The sequence below is a fragment of the Astyanax mexicanus genome, chromosome 1 (genome assembly GCF_023375975.1).
Source record: "Astyanax mexicanus isolate ESR-SI-001 chromosome 1, AstMex3_surface, whole genome shotgun sequence".
NCBI classification, from domain to species: Eukaryota; Metazoa; Chordata; class Actinopteri; order Characiformes; family Acestrorhamphidae; genus Astyanax; species Astyanax mexicanus.
In genome coordinates, this window is record NC_064408.1 from 23,422,437 (window position 1) to 23,445,170 (window position 22,734).

Consider the following 22,734-nt stretch of genomic DNA (forward strand, 5'->3'; position numbering starts at 1 on the left):
ATTGAAAACCTCTGGAATGTAATCAAGAGAAAGATGGATGATCACAAGCCATCAAACCAAGCTGAACTGCTTGAATTTTTGCACCAGGAGTGGCATAAAGTTATGCAAAAACAGTGTGTAAGACTGGTGGAGGAGAACATGCCAAGATGCAAAACTTTGATTAAAAACCAGGGTTATTCAAACAAATATTGATTTATAAACTCTTCTAACTTTCTATATATAAACTTGTTTTCTACACATTTTGTGAGGTCTGAAAGCTCTGCATTTTCTTTATTTTATGCAACTAGGTGCTCTTAATGACAATTTTTTTGAATGTTTTCTGTAGTTTATAGAATAAAACAATGTTCATTTTACTCAAACATAAACCTATAAATAGCAAAATCAGAGGAACTGATTCAGAAACTGAAATGGTCTCTTGATTTTTTCCAGAGCTGTATTAAATTGTATACGTTAAAATGCTATCATACTGTGTGTTTATATAAAGTACTGTGTATATATTTAATCATTCTTTTGTCTTTTTATTCTTTTCCTAGGAGAGGCATACCTGCTGAACCTTTATATATAGGCTTTTGTCCTCATGAGTACGGTGGCCTGTGAGCTGAAAACAAGACCAGGGGCACTAAAACAGTCCACGGCTCCCGTTATAATGCACTGAGACAATTTTGACTGATTTTGATGTGAAGCTTTTGCTACAAAACTTTACCAATGATAAATGCAGCACTTTTTGTGTAAAATTTTATTAAAAAACACATTTGTATGTGGGATTACCCCATAATCATATTTTTAGTAACATGAACTCCTTTAGATTAGTTTATATACTGTGTTGAGCATAGCTGGTTTTAGACAGTTTTTCATATTTTTGACGTATTCATGCCACACAAATGCACCTCAGTATTTCATCACTCAGGTTCTGGAAGAGACACCAGGCTGTCGTACCAGTAATCTACAGGGAAATGTACTTCTTGATATGTTTGTTTTAATGTGAAATTTGACATTGCTATGATTTTAGAAATCAATAAACAAAAGGGAAATTCCACATATGGAAAAAATACAAGTCTTGTACATTCAAAAATCATCTCCACACGAGGAATCTGTTAACAGTTCAAGTGTAAAGCAAAATGAAGTAGCACTCAGGACAGTCCAGCCATCTTGTTGAGCAGTGTGTTCTGGGCTTGGGGGTTCATGGGTTCATAGCTAGCCAACTCCAAAGAGAAGGTAGCATTCCCTGAAGTCAAAGTGCGCAGTACTGTGGAATAGCCCTGGAAAAAAAAAATATATCACTATTTCTCGTCTATGGTAATCTCATACTGGTCCTTCTCAATTATATTTCTGCTTGGAATGTGTTTTGGCCACACTGTAGTAAGTTAACTTACCGCAAACAAGAATCATAAAGTGTCTCTACACTATACTGGCCATACTGTGAAGAATACTTAGTGTCACTGATGCAGAGCACCAAAAGCTATTTGAGAATGAGAGAGTTCCAAGCTGGGTCCATTAAGTGCTTTTACAAACAGTGTCCCAAATCTCTTTCCATAAGTATCCTGTTCGCAAACTTTAAACGCAGCCTTTCGTCCACACAAAAACACCACTTTTTAATTTTTTGTTTTCAGTGTTATGTGGACAAGAAGAATTAAGCTGAACCCAAAATATCCCATATTTTCATGTCTTACAGACCTTTTTAAAGTTACTTACAGCACTCTGTCCTTAAATTTAAGTCCCTGCATGACACATATTGAACATCGTGAGAGCTTCACTACAGTACAGTGTGTGATTTTTCAGTGTGTTCTTTCATCTGGCCTTATTTACAAAGAGTAAGAGTGCTGGAGATTAAACTAGCTCCTTTTAAATGTGTATTTTCAGCTTCTATAGGGATGTTTCAGCCCTTTAACAATTGAAATGCTTTTAATAACATTTTTACTTTCCTTATTACTAGTTCTGACCTAATTTCTAGGACAAAAATTTAAAAGGCAAGTTATGGAATTGTCGTCAGGATTTTAACCCTAAAATAATTATAGTCATATGTAGGGCTGGGGCGACGCGTCGACATAATCGACGTCATCGATTACAAAAATACATCGATTTGCATAACGTGCGTCGGCGCGTCGTAAACATGGCGGCGCCTGTGGAGAGCATTAGAGGTTAGATCGGGCCCAAAAATTCCAACTGGCTGTTTTCGGGCTGTTTTAATGAGCGAAATATGATCAGAATTATGTTAATTAACACGGTAACATAGAAGCATAGAACTATTATTTAATTAAAATGATTTTTAAGAACAGCTAAACACAGTTCTGCAGGTCAAACGCGGAGGAGTTCACGTGCGAGAGACAGAGAGAGAGAGAGAGAGAGATTTGCGTGTTCTGGTGAGAACTACTCACAGGTGAAGGTTCTCTTTGATCTCCTCGTGCTCCTATTCTAGTCCCATTCATAATTCTGCAGCTCCCTCAGTGTTTTCTGCCGTATTTTGCGGCTAGCGCGAGCGCTTACAACTGACACCGCGGACCGCGAGGTGCCGCCGCGTTTGTGCCGAATCCGACTCTCTGCTGAATCTGACTCCCGCTTCGCGGACAGAATCGGCACAACACCCCCGCTGTAGAACTGCGGTAGTGAAAACAGCGCTTATAAATAAATTAGTTTAGTTTCACTTTCAGTTTTCGTTATTTTCGTTATTTTTTTTTTAAATAAAAATATAATTAAAAAACAGACGCCTACATCTCGGACTATTTTCTGGAGCCCGGGTCGGATTTACGGGCGGGCCTCGGGTCATGTCGGGTTCGGGCAGAGAATCTAAGCTCTAGAGAGCTTGGACTCCGGAGAGCAATCTCCAGCTACAAAAAAACGCCAGCGGGCATCTAAAGTTTGGGAGCATTTCACGCAAAAGGGCAACAATGTGGTCCTCTGCCATATGTGCAAAAGGAGCACTTGAAGCGCAAACATCCAGGAGCACTATGTCAACAGGGTCACACAGTAAGTTACCGTTTACATCAGGGTCTCCGCGGGTGTCCTTAAAAAGACTTAAGACTGTCTACCAAAGGTTTTAAACCTGCCACAGGCAGAAATTATACATTTTTGGTTTATATTTATATATATAGTTTCCAGAAACAGTAGCATTATTCATAAGTTCAGGTGTTTAGCTAAGCTAGCTGCCTTAAGTTATTTTAGCTAGCGCCGTCGGCGCTGCGGTGTCACACCGTATTCTGTCACCGTCGGAATTTTGTGACCAGTGCTCACGGTTATGAGCGTTCATTGGCAAAACGGAAGCTTTCTATACCTACACCTTACCCTCAGCCCTAAACTGAACCGTTTTGGCCAGTCGGGGTAAACATTAGAAACTAACACGTTTCGAATCGGCCAGTGCACCGGTCTGCTGAGAACTACTTGCCAGTGGTCACAAAATCTAGCGGTCACAGAAAACAACACACGGTTGTGGTGTATGGGAGCTTATCCATTTTTAGCGTTATAGATCTAAACGTGTTGTACATGTAAGTGATTATAAGTGTGGGGTTTGGTTTAGTAGGCTTGTGTTGTTGTTGTTGTTGTTATTATATATAAATATAGTAATTTATCGTTTGCTTTAAAACGTAAAATAATAATTATTTAAATATGTTTCTCAATGAATAGATTAGTCGACTAATCGAAAAAAATAATCGTTAGAATAATCGTTTAAAAAATAATCGTTAGGGACAGCCCTAGTCATATGCCCACAATAGGAAAAAAAAAACATAAATGAGCTGATCACTGAATTTATTTCACTGATTCATTTTTGAATTTGGAATGATAATTCAGGAATGGTTACGGGTTCTTATGGGTTAAAGAAAAGGCTGACACCACCGTGCATGCACATTTCTGGCATGAACAACTATATAGCACTAGATTCATGTGTAAATATGTACAAATGTGTACACATATCTACAAATACAAATAGGCCTGTCACAATAACTACATTATCGACTTATCGTTCAATAAATGGACATCACCTCAATCATTTTAATAATCGTGATATCGTCCTTTGTGTTTGCACTTACAAAATGCACTTTCAAATATTGTGACTGTGGGCGTGGCTGCACCTTTATTAGGAAAAATGCCCTCAATTAACAACCAACATAAACTTAAAGAAACAGTTAAATATTGTTCGCAATTTTTTTAATCGTAACAGGCCTAAATACAAATGTCTAAATATGAACAAATGTATCTACAAATACAATTCTCTGTTTATATTTAGAATCCACAAAAAAACTATTTTCTTTGTCGTTTTTGTGTGTCGATGTCTCTCTTTATGAAGAACTGTTCGTTTATGCACATTTTCAAAAACAGAGGGAAGGAAATATAAGATTTTTTTTAATTGTCCACTCACCATCATTTCTGCAAGAGGAACGGTGGCCAAAAGCACTTTGTTGTCATGGCGACTCTGGACATCACGGACAGATCCTCTGCGCTGGGCGAGGTCACCGAGCACCTGGCTCAGGTACTCCTCCTCAACAGTCACCTCCAGTGACATGACAGGCTCTAAAACCTGTCCACCTGCCTGCTGGAGAGCCTACACACAAACACACACAAACAAACAAACATCCAGGTCAGTTTTATAACCCAATTAGTTGGGTAAACATAAGGTTGGGTAAAAGATAAGGTAAACATAATCATATGGGCTTATTATTGCTGTAGTAAATGCAATTAAATCCACATAGCAATGAAAGGAATTAAATGAACCGTAAATGAGCAGCTGTCCTAATACCTTTGTTCATCTATTGTACAGTACATACATAGAACATTTTGGATACCTACATAGGCCTGCATTTCCCATATAGGTTCATTTATATGTATAATTTTATCTTTATTTAACAACACCTATAGCAGAATGTAGCAGAGTAGCAGGTATTTTATAAACCAGGAGTTCTTAATAAAATACAAATTTTAAACAAAACTGGACTCTTATCAGACTTATGGATCAATTGTTCTAACAAATGTGTTACAGTACCTTAAGCATGCACCGGGAGACACCGGCAGACACCATGGCAAGTGAGGTGCCAGGCTCTATGCCCACACTATGGATAACAGTGCTCACGTCCTGCACAGGGTAACCCAAAACAGGACCTGCACAGCAGAGACAGGATATTATTATCACAGAATCCACAGTTACATTCAAATAGAGCTGAAATAGATAACAAGCCGTTAAGAAAGAATTCAGAAAAGTCAAAATGTGTTTAGTAAATAAGCCCACGAGTTCTTTGAGAAGCTTTAATTGCTCTTTGTCAGTTGTGACCAATAGTGGTTTCTCTAAGAACACTTTAAATATTGTTACAAACCTAAATTAATTATACTAAAACATGAAACAATCAGGATCTACATCACACCACTATTAAAAAGAAGAGCTTTTAGCTATAATAATAGTGTATACCCAGACTAAAGTAATTTTGTCAGACATAGATCTGAATTTCTCAGGACTGCATGAATGTGTTAAAGGTTATCTATTTAAATATGAATTTTTAATGAGATACGTGTCTAATTTGTCAGGATGAAGTATTAATGTAAAGAGTCCAATTGAATGTTATGCATTATGCACGTCTGTACATGTGCTTCAAGGTCAATGTCTCTATAGGAAAGTCTGTTGACTTCGGTGGCCATCTTTGCAATGCTGCTAGGTGGATATTTCCAGTGGATATGTCACACAAGACCAGGCTCTGATCTCTATGAATGAGGAAAGATAATATATACCAAATAAAAATAACCAAAGTAGATAATAATAACCAAAATATCCTAAAATGAATATATGTGGCCCATTGTCTCAGATAAGATGGCAACTGGCAACACCATTCTGCATCAACAATTGGCCAAGGTGCTTCCCAGACAAAGTAAGATAAAGATAAAGAGAGATACACTGCAAATAAGTCCATTGGCAAAAACTGGACAAAATATATGCAAATTAAGAAATATATATATATATATATATATTAAGCAATTTTCTTAGTAAGATTTCTTACAAAAAGCAATGACAAAGTCTCAAAATGAGTGAAGTAACACCTAAATCAAGCAAAAAAAAAAAAAAAGTCACTGTTTTTGGACACAATAATCAGAATAACTTGATTGCTGCTTGATTGTGCTTATGTTTAGTTCAGATTACTTAAAATAAGGTACAAATTCTATGTAAGAATGATTAAGATAATTATCCCTAAAACAAGCAAAATAATCACTCACAAAATAAACACTTACAATGCTTTGTAAGACAAAAAGTCTTATCAGAGAAGAAAATACGATTTATTGCCTTAAATTTAGACAATTTCACTTGCTAAGATTTAGTTTTTTGCAGTGTAAGGAGAGAGAGAAAATGAAAGACTGTATTGGCTGAGTTACCTTGGAGGTATGAACTGTGAACTCCATTGTCCACTGCTTCTCTGATCTCTGCAGAGAGCAGGGCCCCCACTTCCTCATCATAGGTGACACTTGCAGATTTTTCTGAAGGGCTCACAGTTAGCTCCACTGTTACCATATGTCTCTTGTCACCCAGTGTGCGATCCAGAGTGTCTAAAAACAAACACAAATACAATACAGTAACCTTGATGTTTTTTTTTGTAAGTGCAACATTATTCATATCACTGTACTTAACACATCTTTTAGAGAACAGTTAGTCACACTGTGTTTTCTTTAAGGCTTTCTTTGTGTCACTGCTCCACATTTAACTTACTGAGATATCAAGTTTATTATGCTACCATAAACGGCAACCATAAAACTGTACATGATGGTACATCATAAACCACTAAACTGTTTTCTTAAACGAGATTTCCGGATTCCGAGTGGAAATCTCAGTAAAGTTTACAGTAATTTGACCCATCTAGAGCAGCTACCAACAGAACTTTAGAGAAACAGTTCATGACAATCATAACATTTATGTAGAATGTATGTAATATGCAACAGGACTTTAAGATGCCTTGAAAACCACTTGAGATTGTAGGACTTTTTACCTGTATTGTGGTATCACACATATCACATGATATTTGTATTAAGCCTATAGTCTGTAAGTAGTGTGTTTCTTGGATGATGCTGACAAAAACAACCACTTAGCTCTTTAAGTGGATTTAGGTCAGGTCTCTAATCAGGTCACTCACACACAGGCATTTACCTTGCAGTTTACAACCACTGCAGTAAATGTGTTTACATCGTGTTCCTTTCTACATGTAACATTCCAACCATTTCACTAAAGCTCTATCCGGATGGGATCAGTTTCTCAGGGGGCCTTGGGGTAATTTTCTCTTTTTTATGAGGGGGTCCTCTGTGATTTTATTCCTGAACGGAATGACCATGTATGTGTTTTTCTTAGATGTCCTCTGAGAAAATTACAGGATGAATAATTCACTGAACTCTGTGGTCCTCCGGTGATTTTAGTCCCGTCTGGACTCACATCTCTGAGTTTCGTCTCCTCGTTATTTGTCCAGAGCTATACACCGTAATTACACTTTAAGCGCACATTTCCACGGAGACTCATGTAAACATAACAGCAAGTGGAAATGGAGGAGCTACTGAACGCGGTCGTGTGACCAAGAAAGCCAAAAAAACTCACTGGTCCTTTTGTTCCTTTCAATTGCAGTCCGGATGCAGGAGTTTTATCACTGAGTAGAAGTGTGAAATATTTTTCACAGATGTCCCCCTGAAAAACTAATCCCGTCCGAATAGGGCTTAAGACCCTGTTTACATCTGGTCACTAAATGAATCTAGAGATTCAGAATTATATTCAGACATCCCAAGTTGCAAAAAAAAAAAAAACATTTAATGGAGGTACCCCCGGACCTGGACTTGGATCCCCATATGTGTCAAATTAACTCACCTTTGCCTTTTGCAATCATTTAGTCCTCTGTGGGCAATGCTAAAATCACTATTACAAACTGTACAGTGGGCATCCCGTCCAGTAAAGGGAAATGAAAAAAAAAAAAATACCACTGCCCGTTCACACTAAAAACTCATAGAGACTCTTTGCAGAGAACCTGCCAATCAGAACTCTCTCTGTTTTAAATGCGTTTCACGAATATGCACACGAGTGGAGCGCCTTTCTCTCCCTCTCCCTCTCCCTCTCACAAATGCAATTCGGGAAAAGTCTGTGTCGACTACATGAGTGTTTGTGGCTTGTTCTAGATTCTGGGAGATTTTATCAGACTTGCGGGAAAAAGGGAACCACAATTGATATGCGGTAGACTCCCGCAACTTCCGGGAGACTTGGGACTTCTGTATATTTAGGTGTGTTTAAGGACGAACAAACCAAAAACACATTTATAACAGTCACAAATCCGACAACTCAAGCCATATCAGGAGGTGTTCTGAGACACATTTAAACCACATTGTAACAGTGTAAACATCTCTCTTCAGTACACATCAGTTTAACTCAAACACCAGTAATATCTACTGGACAGCGAGCAAACTTGGCATACTCTGATTACAGTCTGACTAACTGGTGAATGTAAATTCATGTGACTAAAATTTTAATCAGGATACAATCCCGATTCTAGTGAGATGAAGTAACCAGGAGCCCATTTACTCCGGGTCACGGTTCACCACTGGTAAGTAAACGCTGCAAAGTAAGTCCTTTAACTATGCAGTTCAGAGCTCTTAGCTCTTGTTACCTCATAGTTTTTCCCTGATTGGTCAGTATTCCTACCTGTAGTAGTTACTGATTGGAGGATGGTCTCTCTGTAGGCCACTTGCAAGGGTCCCAAGTGGGTTTCAATATTGTACTCTCTCCTGATGCGATCATGCAGAATCTCAATATGAAGTTCTCCCATTCCACACAGGATTGTCTAGGTAAATAATAAACAGAAGAGTGAGGAAGGAAAAAAAATTGAGAGATTTGGAGAAGAGCCGACCTTAATTACTATCACATCAAATAAAAAAAAAAGTTTATTATAATATGGAGAGAAAAGGGCCACTATAAGAATATGGGGTGCTGACCAGTTACGCAAGGTAAAAGTGTAGAGATATTTTCAGGATTCTTGGCATGTCATAATGATTATTTTAATACAGTAATAATTTGTGTTTTATTTATTACGGATATTTAAACATTTTTATTCCAGTACCAATGCCTGAATAATTACATGTTTATGGCTCTTTAAAACGTAATGTGCAAATGTATTTTATTACTAGTGGCCTAATATGGTCTTTAAATGACAATAGCACTGTTTATCACAATAATTTCTGGGAAAATATATCAGCCAAAAAAATAGGTTATCAAGACAGGTCAAATGAGAACCCAAGCAGTGCTCTGAGGAGCTGTGAAGAAGATGTTGCAAAGAATGGATTATCACCTGTCCAGAGTCAGGGTCTGTCCTGACTTTCAGACTGGGGTCCTCCCTCTGCAGGCAGTTTAAAGCACGATCAAGATCTGCAACAGGAGCAAAATAAAGAACAGCAAGTCAGCAATACAGTTCTATTATAGAGTTAAGCATTAAACAGTCCTGGAATGACTCCTCAGCTTCAGATATAGGGCAAAGGAAGTCAGGACTTTATCTTCCAAGCTATAAAATCTGATAAAGCCTATAATATCCAGGCTTTATAGACCCAAGAAGACATCCCAATCTGTTTATATTTTCTGACCTTGTGTCAACAGTCTCATCAACTATCATACTAGTGACAAATGTAGGCCAGTGACAGTGAAAATAAAATACACAAATGAGTTCATCTAGCACTACTACAAACTGACCAGTAGCAGTAATCAGCAGGTATTTTTATCTAGTCTTTTCTATTTTAATGAGGTCTAAAATAATGAAAATTAAACACTGTATCTACGCTTTATTGCGTGACAGATGATTTGTTCAATATTTGACTTGACTGAGTAATTTTTGCTGACCAATGTATCTATAATTGTGATTACATAGTGAGGAGAAACCAATAACACATACATGTGAATGAGAAAACTTTTAACATACCAAATATCAAATTTATTTATTCATTACATTTTTACTTATTGAATTTTGGATATTTTACTTTTTTCCATGTCTGAATATTGTAAATAATTACAAGTTATTTACTGCTACTAAAATCATACCAGTGGCATAACAGTTTTAAAATGATAATTATATTGTTTATCACAATTATTTATGAAACAATATATCATCATATTCTAAATTGAAAATAAACTAGAATAATCAGACAAAAACAAAGCAAATAAAAAAAAACACATGCCGATACACAGTGTTTTTCTAGAAATAATTGCGATTAACAAAATTACTCTCAATTTATGATAATTATGGCATTGTATGCCCCTTTCAAAATGAAAACATTTACAATATGAAACTAATTAAAGTACACATTCAAATCACACTTTAATCTCAGTAAATCTGAAAGGCTTGTGGTTACACTAATGATTTCACAGTGTGTGTGATATGAACCCATTATAAAACCCTGGAAATTAACACTCAGGTCAAACCTCATTAGCCGACAAAACCACCTAAACATACTCTGAACATGTAACTTTCAGTTTGAATAATCTGTATAACTATTGGCAACATTTTTTATCTTCAAATCAGCAAACTTTACAGTAAAATGAAATACCTTTTTTTAACTTTTTTAAATTGAAGTCAACATACAAAGTCAATTTCTCATTTAATCCTGAAGTTTTGATATAATTTAAAGATCAACTGTTAGATGCACCTTACATCAAACACCCGTAAACAGCAAAAACGGAGACCGAAGATTCATGTTTGACAGCACCAATATGATTCCATACATTCCCTTTTCCCAAGATCTCTGCAGGTCAGAATTAACCCAACATATTACATTTAGTCCTTTCTTTTAATTGCCTCTTTTCATTCATTCTTTTTAAATACTTCTTAGATTCACACAAGCTGTAATATCATTAATGTTTTTATTACTGTGATTACATCTACATGACAATTTAGGTAAACATAGCAAGAGTTTTACAAAATGTCATACAATTGACATTAATGACATGTTAATGATTTGAAATAATTATAAATGATTACCCGCTTGTTTGGACATGGTGGGCGGCTCTATGGAGCAGAAGAACACAGGCTCAGGAACCTCCACACCAGCCAGCACCAGACTACTGCTCTCACGTCCTGACCTTCCTGATACTTTCTTCTCTTCAGCCAGTCTCTGAGCTCGTCGTGCTGCAGCTGCTGCTGAGGCTTTGGATGAGACAATGGTGTCGCCTGTAACTGTCTGAGTGGGTAAAACACCAAACCAAATGAAATATAATATATATAATATGGCAAAAAAAAAACACATTTACTAATTAAAACATTAATATGATTTAATGGTTTACAGTCATGCTTTAAAAGGCTCTGATATCTAAGACACTCAAAACCAGTCTTGGAAACAAGATTATTTTATTAATATTTACAATTATTAGTAATGAATCACAAAATCTCTAATTTTTCTAAAAATCAGTTTCAATAGTTTGAGTATTCCTGTAGCACCCACCTAGAAACAGTACATCTTTCTGTGTTTAGTGTATTTATTTGCAGTTTTAGACACCATGCAACAAACAGTATGAAATCTCCAGCTCCATTTACTGTGGCTTTCATTCTGATTTAGATTTTTCTGAGTGCCATTATCAAGCAATATTGGCAATCCCATGACATCTCGCAGCCAATCACATTACGAGGTCATGACTAAATGTGGTTAGTGTCAGCTTTTATGTGTTTGAGGGAGCTGGTATGCATGTAGACTTCTGAGACTGCCATGAATAGCACATGGCTTGCACGACTGCATTTTCCAAAAAAGGTGCAGTTTAATTCTCAAATATAATTATAACTCTAAATTAATCCCTGTCTGAATTGCTTCATTAGAAAAGACATTTGCTCCATGGAAACATCAGTACCTGTTTCAGTCCTACAGTGAGGGCGATATTCCCTGCAGACAGTGAGGGGATTTCAACATGATGGTCTGCAAACGGCAGCAGCAGACGACTCATTCTCTCCCTGCAGAACATATTTAACATACCATTCAATACAGATTTAAAAGAATGGAACCTTAGCATGTGTGAATGTTTGTATTAAAACACAATATATATTTAAAATGTTTGTGGAATGTATATAGCTACACTAAATCGCACCCTTTGCTGACACAGATGCAAAGCTAATTAAACTCATCAAGTATCCTAACTAATATAAGTTATGCAAAAAGAATAGAACAATCTGGAGCAGATAAACTTAAATCTATTGGCACCATCATGCTTTATGCCCAACCCCAACACTGAGCTGGGATCAGTGGAACTGAGTAATGATCATTCAACAGTTTGGTTAAACACTAATGCTTTTAAAACTAACCAAAACAATACTCTAAAATCAAGTAGAAAGTCTTCACTGGACTACAGAATAAAGTATTTTTAATACTATTGATTTCACAAAAAAACAATTAACCTATATGATGTATATTGGTTCATTAGAGCAACTACAAACCGTCATAATAATGTAATTTATTTTATAATATTCTACCTAAAAAAGGCATTTAAATCTGTGAATCTTTTAGATTACAACAGGGGTCGGCAATAGGTGGCTCCCAGGCCAGATGTGGACCACAATCATGAAACATCTGGCCAATGAGATTGTTTGAACTATAATGAATGATAATGAAGAAAAATTAATAAAATAAATAATAATAATAAAATGCTTCTCTGGTGAGCTTTTGTTTGCAAAAGCCCCTTACAGTCTCTCTGTCGTGCTCTGCATGACTTTAGTTCGACCTGCTCTCTTTTTCTGCCAGTTCTTGGGCTCCCTATCTTCTTATATGGGCATTTTTTTTCCCGGCCGTGTCCCAATTCACTAGCCGGGGCACTAGCCTCTGACGACACGGGTTCAATCCCGCGTGAGGAGCATTGTGTTTATTTCTTTCTTTCTTTCCTTTCTTCTTGGGTTTACCTGCTTTGAGAGCAACTGTTCTGCAATTGGGTTCTACAACCCTCTGGGCTGGAGAGCTACTAGTCTGTAGCCCTCTATCCAATTAAACTTCATTTTCCAAAACAGATTTTTTTTACGGCCCATTACGTAATGGCTTGGAAAATATGTTTCCTGCGCCCAAACTTAATTGCCGACCCCTGGTGTACAATGATGAGTATATGATTGAATGCTGAGAATCGTTCAGTGACGTGTGCTATTAGACATACACTCCGTTCCTGTTGATGTTATATACAGCTGACTGGGGTTTCAATGTGCCAGAGTAGATCCTCAGAAACACCAGTGGACCCCTCTGCTTGTCATGGACCACTTTAAATGCCAGTGCACACAAGTCTTCTTTATACCAGCTCCTAAACAAGTAAACATACAGAAGGTTTATTAAACTGAATACAAGCCATGCGGTAATTATTGTTAATGGATGCATATGCAAATTTAAACAGTGTGTTTTATAATAATTTAAGACAGAGGTGAATAACTCCAGTCTTATAGGGTCAGTCTCCTCATCAGTTAATTTCCAGGCAAAGGGATTGTTGCCTATGTAGGGCAACTATCAGACCTTTCAGAAGACCGGCCCTCCAGGACTGGAGTTGTGCACCCTTGTCAAAAAAAAAAAAAAAACACATACACCAGGTCGTGGTTCCTCTCATGAGGTGCAGGCAGATACGCTGTGATAGCATCCAGCAGTGGCTGGACCCCTTTATTCTTCAAAGAGCTGCCACACAACACCGGCACTCCTTTACGAGCCAGCGTCACTCTCCTAACAGCTTCCCGCAACTGATAGCACAAGCAGACATTTTCCCCATTACTTTACATTCATTTTTGTTACAAAACCAAACACACAAACCAAACATGTAGGCAAGGCTTACCTTCTCAGCAGGTACGGTGTCAAAATTATCACTATATTCTCCTAAAAGCAGCTCCGCAAACTCATCATCCAGGTCTGCTACCTGCACAAAGTGTGCATAAACTTGTTAATTCATTATAGGGAATAGGACTGTATATACAGCTTTGGGAAAAAAAAATAAGAGACTTAAAAATTATGAGTTTCTTTGATTTTACCAAATTGAAAACCTCTGGAATATACTCAAGAGGAAGATGGATGATCACAAGCCATCAAACCAAGCTATCAAAAGTTATCAAAAAGCAGTGTGTAAGACTGGTGGAGGAAAACATGCCAAAATGCATTAAAAACCAGGGTTATTCCACCAAACATTGATTTCTGAGTTCTGAACTTGTTTTCTTTGCATTATTTGAGGTCTGAAAGCTCTGCATCTTTTTTGATATTTCAGCTGTTTCTCATTTTTTGCAAATAAATGCTCTAAATGACAATATTTTCATTTAGAATTTGGGAGAAATGTTGTTCTTTTTTGAAGACGCACCCACTGCTGTCACAGATATAACAAAAAAACTGTCAATAGAATAGATAGCAGCAGATAAACATGGATCATATGACTATCAATAAAAAAGCTACACAATATTTCGATGCCTGTTAGCATGTTAGCTTTGCTTGGTTGCCATTATCCATGCTGTACCTGTTCTATAAGTGCTCCTCTGGCCTGGCTGACTTCTTCCAACAGTTCAGGATCATCTGTGAGCTCGAGGGCTCTGCTCGTAAAAACACGGCCATCTTCTGCCCAAGACTTCCCCTCCCACGTCATTCGCTGCTTGGTGATTAAGTCCACCAATCCTATGAAGCCTTTTCCGGAGCCAATGGGAATCTGTTAAATTACAGTGAATTACTAAATGTGTGTTTAATGTCTACAGTGCGAGGAGGATTTGAATGATTACAATTAATAGATCAGAAAAATTGAATAAGAAGATTACCTGAAGAAGAACAGGGTTGGCCTTCAGTTTTCTCTTGATGCTTTCTACAGAGTAACTCAGGCTGTTGGAGAACAATAAGAGGACATTATCTCCTACAGAATGAATAACTCCATGACATTTTTTCCAGGAAACTGAATAAATTAAGACTTTTGCAGACTAGTGTATATAATATGTCCACACATCTGAAAATATTAACATTAATGTGTCTTTGTAAAGGGTGCAATGGTGTGTGTGCTTTACCTGGCACCTGGTTTATCCATCTTGTTTAGGAAACACATACGTGGTATTTTGTGTTTGTCTGCCTGTCTCCACACTGTCAAAGTTTGCGCCTGCAGTTTAGAAAGACAGAAAGACGCTGTCTTTAAAGCTCCACTAGGTAGGTTTGAGATTTTGTGCTTGTGGGCTTCCCCTACAGTTGCAGAGTGTAATAAATGTTTCATTACAACTAAAGGTCGGAAAAGCAGGTCGCAGTTCTTGCGAGAGTTGGTCGCGGCCGCCTCAGAAAACGTATAGAGTCTGGTTTGAGCTCAGAGGAGCTCTGGCACAGACACGAGAGCACCGCTATTCCTCCTATTACACCTCAATGTAGCGCTGCAGTGAGTTTCAAGCTGTAATTTTACTTCTTTAAAAATATCAAAAAACAAGGAAATCCTACCTAGTGCTGCTTTAAGATAAAAACTAAAAACATTTGTATATAAATGTACTTAAATTCTTAAATCCAAAAGCACATATGAATATCTAAAATAAATTTTGATTAGTACAGATTGCCTTAACTATTAGACTACGTATGTATTCTTTAGTAACCATCTGTAACTTAACCTTTTATGCTGCATTTTACAGATCATCGTGCACTACATGGACAAAAGTATCCGCTCAAACTTTTTTTTCTGCAAAAATTAAGGGTCTTAAAACAAGAGTGTACACTTGCTTAGTTGAAGTAAATGTCTCTACTGTCCAGGGAAGGTTTTCTACTACATTTCTGGCAACTACTGTGATGATCTAATTGCATTCAATGGTCAGAGCTTTAATCAGGTCAGGATGTTGTATGATCAAAGTCCCTCATCATCAACTTCCAAGCTCAACCAAAAAGTAGTGAATGGAGCACCATTATTCCAGAGAACATAGTTCCACTGCTCACAACTCAATGGTACATGTGAGAATATGACAACTGTGGCATGATATTGCAAAACCTTAATTCTGTAAATAACAAACAGCACTTTATATAACAAAGGCAGCATTATGTGAGAATTGGCATTTCTTTCTCCTGGGCTCCACCTACAGACAAGTAGTGTAATTCATGCTTTGAGCCAACATTAAAAGACATGCTACATTGTTCTCAGGAGCATCAGGAGCAAAGGACTCAAACTAACAAGGTAAAACATTGCCATTATTAAAACTAAACCCCCTTAATGAACTGAGATATTTTTTTACCCTGCATCTAAGAAAATGTTCTTAATACTATAAGACTATAAAAATACAGAGCCCACATGAACCTACCTCTACTCCTGCTGAAGCATCAAACACAGCCACAGCTCCATCCAGCACACGCAGCGCTCTCTCCACCTCCAGAGTAAAATCCACATGTCCTGAAAGGAAACACAACAGAATGTATACTAAGGGCCTGTAAGTGCTAAAAACAAAGAATGCTCTGGATTTTTAAGCCTGTGTAAGTGTGTGCAGTCATACCTGGTGTGTCTATGAGGTTAACCCTGTGCTCCTTCCAGTCGAAGGTGACTGCTGCTGATTGAATTGTAATTCCTCGTTCCCTCTCCTGAGCCATGTAGTCCGTTACAGTGTCCCCATCATCCACATCTACACAACAATAATAGTAATAAACAGCTGACACTTTAACTGTGTTATTTAATTGTTAACCCGAGAACGTGCACCTGTATTATAGTTGTACATGATTAACTGGCAACTCCGTGCAAGTCACTGAAAAAAATCCAGTCCCAGAACAAATCCCATATTGCAGCCCACCAAGACTCACCTCCTAGGGCACGGGTATAGCCAGAGTAATACAGCATCCTTTCGGTGGTGGTGGTCTTCCCAGCATCGATGTGGGCCATGATGCCAATGTTCCTGATTCTAAAAATGAACACATATCCATTTACTTTACTTTTTATTAGGTAGTTACTTATTACTGTAGGTAGATATGGTGCAAATTAACCTAACATAGCTTATTGCCAGAAGAAAAGCACATGGTCGCATGTCTACTATATACATTATAAAGTATGTTTCTGACAAGGCCCTTGAGCTGCACAGTCTGCAATAGTCTTGTATTAAGATCCTCATAAGAGCATTGCTCACTCTCCCCCATAAAAAAATAGGTTTTATTTTATGTTTGCAAAGTCTGTTCTGCTCAACTTAGAGAAGATATTAGATAAGCAGTTTAAAATGCTGTAATGCCAGATGTAAAAAAAATAGATCTGTGCATACATTTTGTGTTGCTTAACAGACACAAAGGCTAGTCGCAGATTATAAACATTCTCATCTCTTCCTCTACATAACCTGCCATAGCACAGGTTGTGCATTTACATGCCAATAAAGGTGGTGCACTATTGTATAGCACCACTGTCATACAAAAAAAGCTTTTGTTCACTGCAATGGATTAATATTTGATGATGAATCGATCCCAAACAACAGAAAATTTAATATTTTAGCTAATATGTTTACTCAACTTTTTAGTTGACTTTCAGATACAAGGTTCTTTGTGTGGCAGCAATGATGTGCAAAAGAAATGTATTAAAAACAGAGATTTTTTTCTATTGAATAACCAAAACTCTTTGCCAAATCTCCTTTTTTGAAAATAAAGGTGTTAACTAAATCACAATGTGCATCACAGAAGTCTCCTAGGACAATGACTAAAACCTAATAAAAGCAATTTAATTAATTCTACCTTTTACCACGTATTTCTTTAAAGAGACTCTTGAACAGCAATGCTTACTTTGAGATGTCTGGGTCGACCACAGCTCGAAGAGATTTAACATCATCTGCAGACAGTGAGAATAATATATAACTGTATTACAATAATGTCAGGCTTTAAAAATATATATATATATGGTTTTCAGTTTCAGTTTCTAAAAGTAGGGCCTTACCTTTAAGGAAGCTGTAACTCCTTCTCCACTGTGCTCTCCACCCACAGGCATGTGATGAACAACTTCTGCAGTGTCGCACACACTACAAACACACAAACACAATGCTGAGGTAGTGCTAGGTGCGGCAGATGAAATTCAATATCAAAATTATTTCCAAAAAACATATTTTGTCATTGCCTTTGTTTTTTTTCGAAGACAAAAAATCTTAATTGTGTACTTTTACGGAACACCTGAGGTTCTATAGAATAAAAACTTTAAGAAAAAATCACCAACTTTTCTACTCTAATTGTCTCTTTTGCCATCTTTCAAGGACACAAACAATGCAGGCCTCTGTGTGGTGCTTTGCCATAAGCACACCCACACTCAAATAAACAGTAAAATACGTAGAGATGTCAATACTCAATGCTAATGTTTTGATGACATATTTTCCAGTGAACCATGAATCAGTTTCAGCAGTACAGAATTAGACCTTACTGTTTATGAGAGTCTGACTACAAGAAATTGTGCAGAATTCACCTTGATGATTTTACTGTTTACACAGTAATTTATTGACAGACCTTGTCATTGTACCACAGAACAGATTGTCAGTACATAGTGTTTCACCTGATATCTAATCATTAATTTAGGAGATATTTACCAGAATAAAATCTAATAGTAATGTATAAAAATGTGCTTTACAGTAACTTATTTGAATGTAAGGACATAGGCAATGAACTGATGGCTGGCTGTTCTCTTGGGTAAGCCAGTTCATCATAATAATGTATAATATACTGTGCTCTGCATATCAGAAGCAATTGATAATTTGAGAAAAAGCAGACAACATGAAATAATTTGTATTGTGTATAAAATAAATGAGAAATGGCAGGATGTATAAGAGCTTCTGTGTGAGTCAGTGATGAATTAGCTAACCTAGGCTACAGAGATGTAGGTTAAATCTGCAGTCTGCTGCAGTTATTAAAGTCACAGGAGCGACTCTTACCCCTCTGAGGAGGACGAAGGGCACTCCACACTGCATTGCTGAACTGGCTCTGCCTCAGTCGAGAGTTAATATAGTTTATTTCTGCTCATTTTTACAGCACAACTGCTCTAATCTACCCGGTCTCAGTTCACCTGAGCAGTGTCCTCTATCACACATAACCCTGCTAATAACACAGAGACGCTGTAAAAAACAATACAGCTATTTATTCTCCTGGCTGAACTGTTAAATAAACACTAAGATAAACTGCACATTCTGTGCTAATTCTGTCTACATTCACAACAATAACCCAAACTAATGAGTTCAGAACTGTCAGAAAGCCATTCTACTGCGCATGAAGCGGTGCGTCGATAAATAAGACCGTAGGAAACAAAATGAGAGAGACACACAAGGTTCCGAGCACAAGTAGAGCCCTATAGCCCTTATTCTGTCGATTTGTCAATTTAAACCTAAAAATATCAGAAAAAAAGCACCATAATTAAAAAGGCTCGTTAAAAAGTATCTGTGTGATTTTTTAAAAGCCTGAATAAATATATTACGGTACAGTTAGGGGAAAATGGGTGATTATAAGCCGTTTTTCATGGTCAAATTATTACTGATATTATACTTTTATTATTACCTGCCATTTACATATTTGTTATAAAAAATACAAATAACGAAAGGACGCTGTTAAACCCAGTTAAAACAGAATTACCTTAAAACATATAGTGGGTACCCCTTCTGCAATTTTGGAATAAAGAATGAAAAGCTTCACTAAAAACCCGAGAAACCCGATCCATTTTTTTCTACAGTAAACGAGTTTTAGACAATATGCTGCATTACTGCCACTGTGAGCTGACAGGTTGGCGATGCTGGAATTACAGACAGATATCTTTTAAAAGGCTTATTATTGGAGTTCAGAGGCGGATTAGGGTGTGAGGGTCACGGGAACCAGCAGGGGGTGGGATTTTCCCGGGGATAACATTACAGAAAAGGAGAAATTTCCTTTTAGTGTAAACTTTATTAGCTTAAAATAATTTGAAAGCAGGTTTACATGACACTCTAACATTACATAACATATCCCAATCAACCCCCAAAGCATCATAAGTAATTATTATAATATAATACAATATAATATTACTGTGTGGATTCATTAATTATTTAGATAATTAACTTTATCAGAGTGGGTCAGAGTGCTGTACAGTTGATGGTTTGTGTAAAATCATTAATTTTAATATAAAAAAGTGTGGACACCAGCATAGTGAATTAGTCTGGACTCTAACAGAAGCCCAGTTTAGTAAAAAGAGTAAAGAAAAGGAGAAACGAGCTAAAGATGAAGTTGTGCAGCTGCTTTATCTTCTCTATTTAAGTATAATATTTTCATGTATGTTATAAACAGGATAAAGACTAAGGATTTTGATTATGTGCTGCTGTGTTGCATGCTGTGCTCTTACAAGTCATGTAAGAAATTCAGGCCCAGACGATACAGCACCCCCAGTGTCCCAGGGGTCCAGCCGCAGCTCTCAGCACCCCACCTGCTCCGGCCCTTCCAGAAAAAGGGAGGAACAGCTGCAGCGGAGGGTCACAGGACGCGAAGCGGAGGAGGTGGAGCAGGCTGGTGAGTCCAGTACAAGTGTGTTTAATGATAGAAGTGAAATCAATTCACCGCAAACTCAAGTCAGAGAACATCTTGGTCCAGAAGGACAGAGATGGACAATGCCTGCGCCTTCTGGACTTCGGCTTGCGTGTTAGAAGGCCCCTACACCGAGTTCCCTGGTAAGGATTTAAGTGAATCCTGGCAGAACTGTGGAAACGCTTTGTCTCGTTTGTAGAGTCTACCATTACTGAATCTATACAGAGTTCAGAAATGTTCCCTCATGCTCCATCACTCACTCTGCGTTTTACTTTACAGGAACAACTCAGTACCTTCCTCCAGAGTGGTTCACCCGTGGGTCCTACCAGCCAGAGCCCTCCACAGTGTGGCATCGTCCTCTAAGAGATGCTGTGTGGAAGATGCCCTTTCAGGAAAAGCACAGAGATCACCATGAAGAAGCTCCACACACCTGCCCACCTGTGTCTCCATAAACAATATTATGTTATAATTAGTTAACATACTGCTATCTCATGACTTTTGGAATGTCAGTGTGAGTCATGACTCAGAATACTGTGCCTTTAAGCATCTCATAAGTTTCAAAAACATGACTGAAAATGTTTTATTATTATTAATAATAGAAATATGAATAAGACTAATTCAATCATTTGTATTTTCTAAAATTATTGTAATTACCTTTAATTTTTTCTATGACAGGATGGACAGCTTGTGCTTAAACTCAGCTAAGTATGGAGACAATATGTGTAATATTAAGATAGATAGATAGATAGATAGATAGATAGATAGATAGATAGATAGATAGATAGATAGATAGATAGATAGATAGATAGATAGATAGATAGATAGATAGATAGATAGATAGATAGATAGATAGATAGATAGATAGATAGATGGGGCATACGTAGGGCATTTAAAAGGCTGGACACTTAAAAAAGCTTGATATTTTTATGAATAAAAAAAATAAAATAATAACTAATAAATAAATAATTGAATAGCCTAAATAAATAATTGAAAGGCCTAAATTACTAAAACATGTTTACAATACTTTACACCTCACACATCAAAGAAAAATTTATAAAATGTGCAAAATTGTATAAAATGTACTTAAAGTAAATGAAAAACATGTGTTCATACACAGTGCTGTGGTCACACTGATATTGACCCATGTCTATTACAGGCAAGTTTGGAAACTGTTCCCTAAATTTTAGAATGTCATTCCTTATTTCCTCCACAAGGGGGCACCAGTGACCCACAATAAAATACACTCTTTATTGTTCACCATTAGTAGTGATTGTTATGTAATAAACTCAGGGGTTAGGAAGGTGTCACAGTGGATTATGGTGCAATGTCCATAAAAAATTACACTTACCCCTAAACTTTAACCCTAAATTCAGATAAAACCCAGTGGAAAAGTGTTTTACACTCTCTGGTCATTATGCTTATTAAATATATCTCTCTCTCTTTTTTACTCTCAGGGGTAAATTACGAGATGCTTTCTTTCCTTTCTCATCTCAAGAGCTTTATATCAGTTTAGAACATCTAAAGCCCTTAGAGAAAATGATGCAGACCGTGGAAACTTGTGTGAAACACACACACACACACACACCCACCAAACACACAAAGGCAGGCACGAGATGTTCATTAGCATGCAAGTGCGCATTCACACGCCTGGCTGGACCATCAGCAAACAACACACACACACACACACACACACACACACACACACACACACACACACACACACACACACACACACACACTCAGATTTTGATTAGAACATCTGAAACTTCCCCAGCAGGACTAACACACTCAAAAAGTCCAGCACAGAAGTTAAAAGAGGAAGAACCCTGACCACAGTACTCAACCTGTGATTCTCCACCTCACACCAGCATTAGGAAACAGCCCCCATAAGAAAACGTCACAGGGTCTCACTTCCACAACCGTAAAGAAGAACAGGCCTTTTTTAGAGATCCTTCCAACAACTGAACCATTTTAGTTCAAACAGACAGTGGAGAATGTTTAATGGTCAGTTGTGGTTTGAACGTTCACTTCTGGTTTTACACATTCTACACACACATCATCTCTTACTTCCTCAAACACAGACCAGCAGCCAGAGTTTATAGTTCAACAAAACATCAAACACAATTGACATTTTAACTTGAGGGACATTCCAGGATTTTGGTACATTTCCTGTCCCACCACTTAAATTTCAAATGTGAAATGTACTTGTTATAAGACAAACTGTAAAATATGATGGAAAAATAAGCTCATTTTCTCTTGTCCCACACATTGGGTGACCAACTCCTTTGGCAAATTTAACAATTAAAATAAGCTCTAAATAAATGACTTCCTCTT

General features: G+C 37.3%; 2 protein-coding genes across 3 annotated transcripts in view; one reads left to right on the forward strand and one right to left on the reverse strand.

Moving 5' to 3' along the window:
• Positions 1-1,036, forward strand: part of hexb (hexosaminidase B (beta polypeptide)) — a 22,002-nt gene extending 20,966 nt beyond the window's left edge. For both annotated transcript variants that reach the window (XM_022667869.2, XM_022667868.2), the window contains exon 14: positions 534-1,036. In XM_022667869.2, the coding sequence (XP_022523590.2) occupies positions 534-597 (64 nt within the window). In that variant the 3' untranslated portion in view covers positions 598-1,036. The remainder of the gene's footprint in view (positions 1-533) is intronic.
• Positions 960-19,121, reverse strand: gfm2 (GTP dependent ribosome recycling factor mitochondrial 2). The gene is made up of 20 exons (XM_007259636.3): positions 18,792-19,121; positions 17,813-17,894; positions 17,662-17,707; positions 16,705-16,802; positions 16,404-16,529; positions 16,215-16,303; positions 14,958-15,046; positions 14,718-14,778; positions 14,426-14,611; positions 13,760-13,840; positions 13,519-13,667; positions 13,103-13,243; positions 11,819-11,918; positions 10,959-11,157; positions 9,282-9,358; positions 8,639-8,777; positions 6,346-6,516; positions 4,973-5,088; positions 4,352-4,534; positions 960-1,259 (listed from the first exon to the last, which is right to left on the reverse strand). The coding sequence occupies exons 1-20, from the start codon at positions 18,825-18,827 to the stop codon at positions 1,131-1,133; spliced, it is 2,298 nt and encodes a 765-aa protein (XP_007259698.3). The 5' UTR covers positions 18,828-19,121; the 3' UTR covers positions 960-1,130.
• Between the last annotated feature and the right edge of the window lie 3,613 nt (positions 19,122-22,734).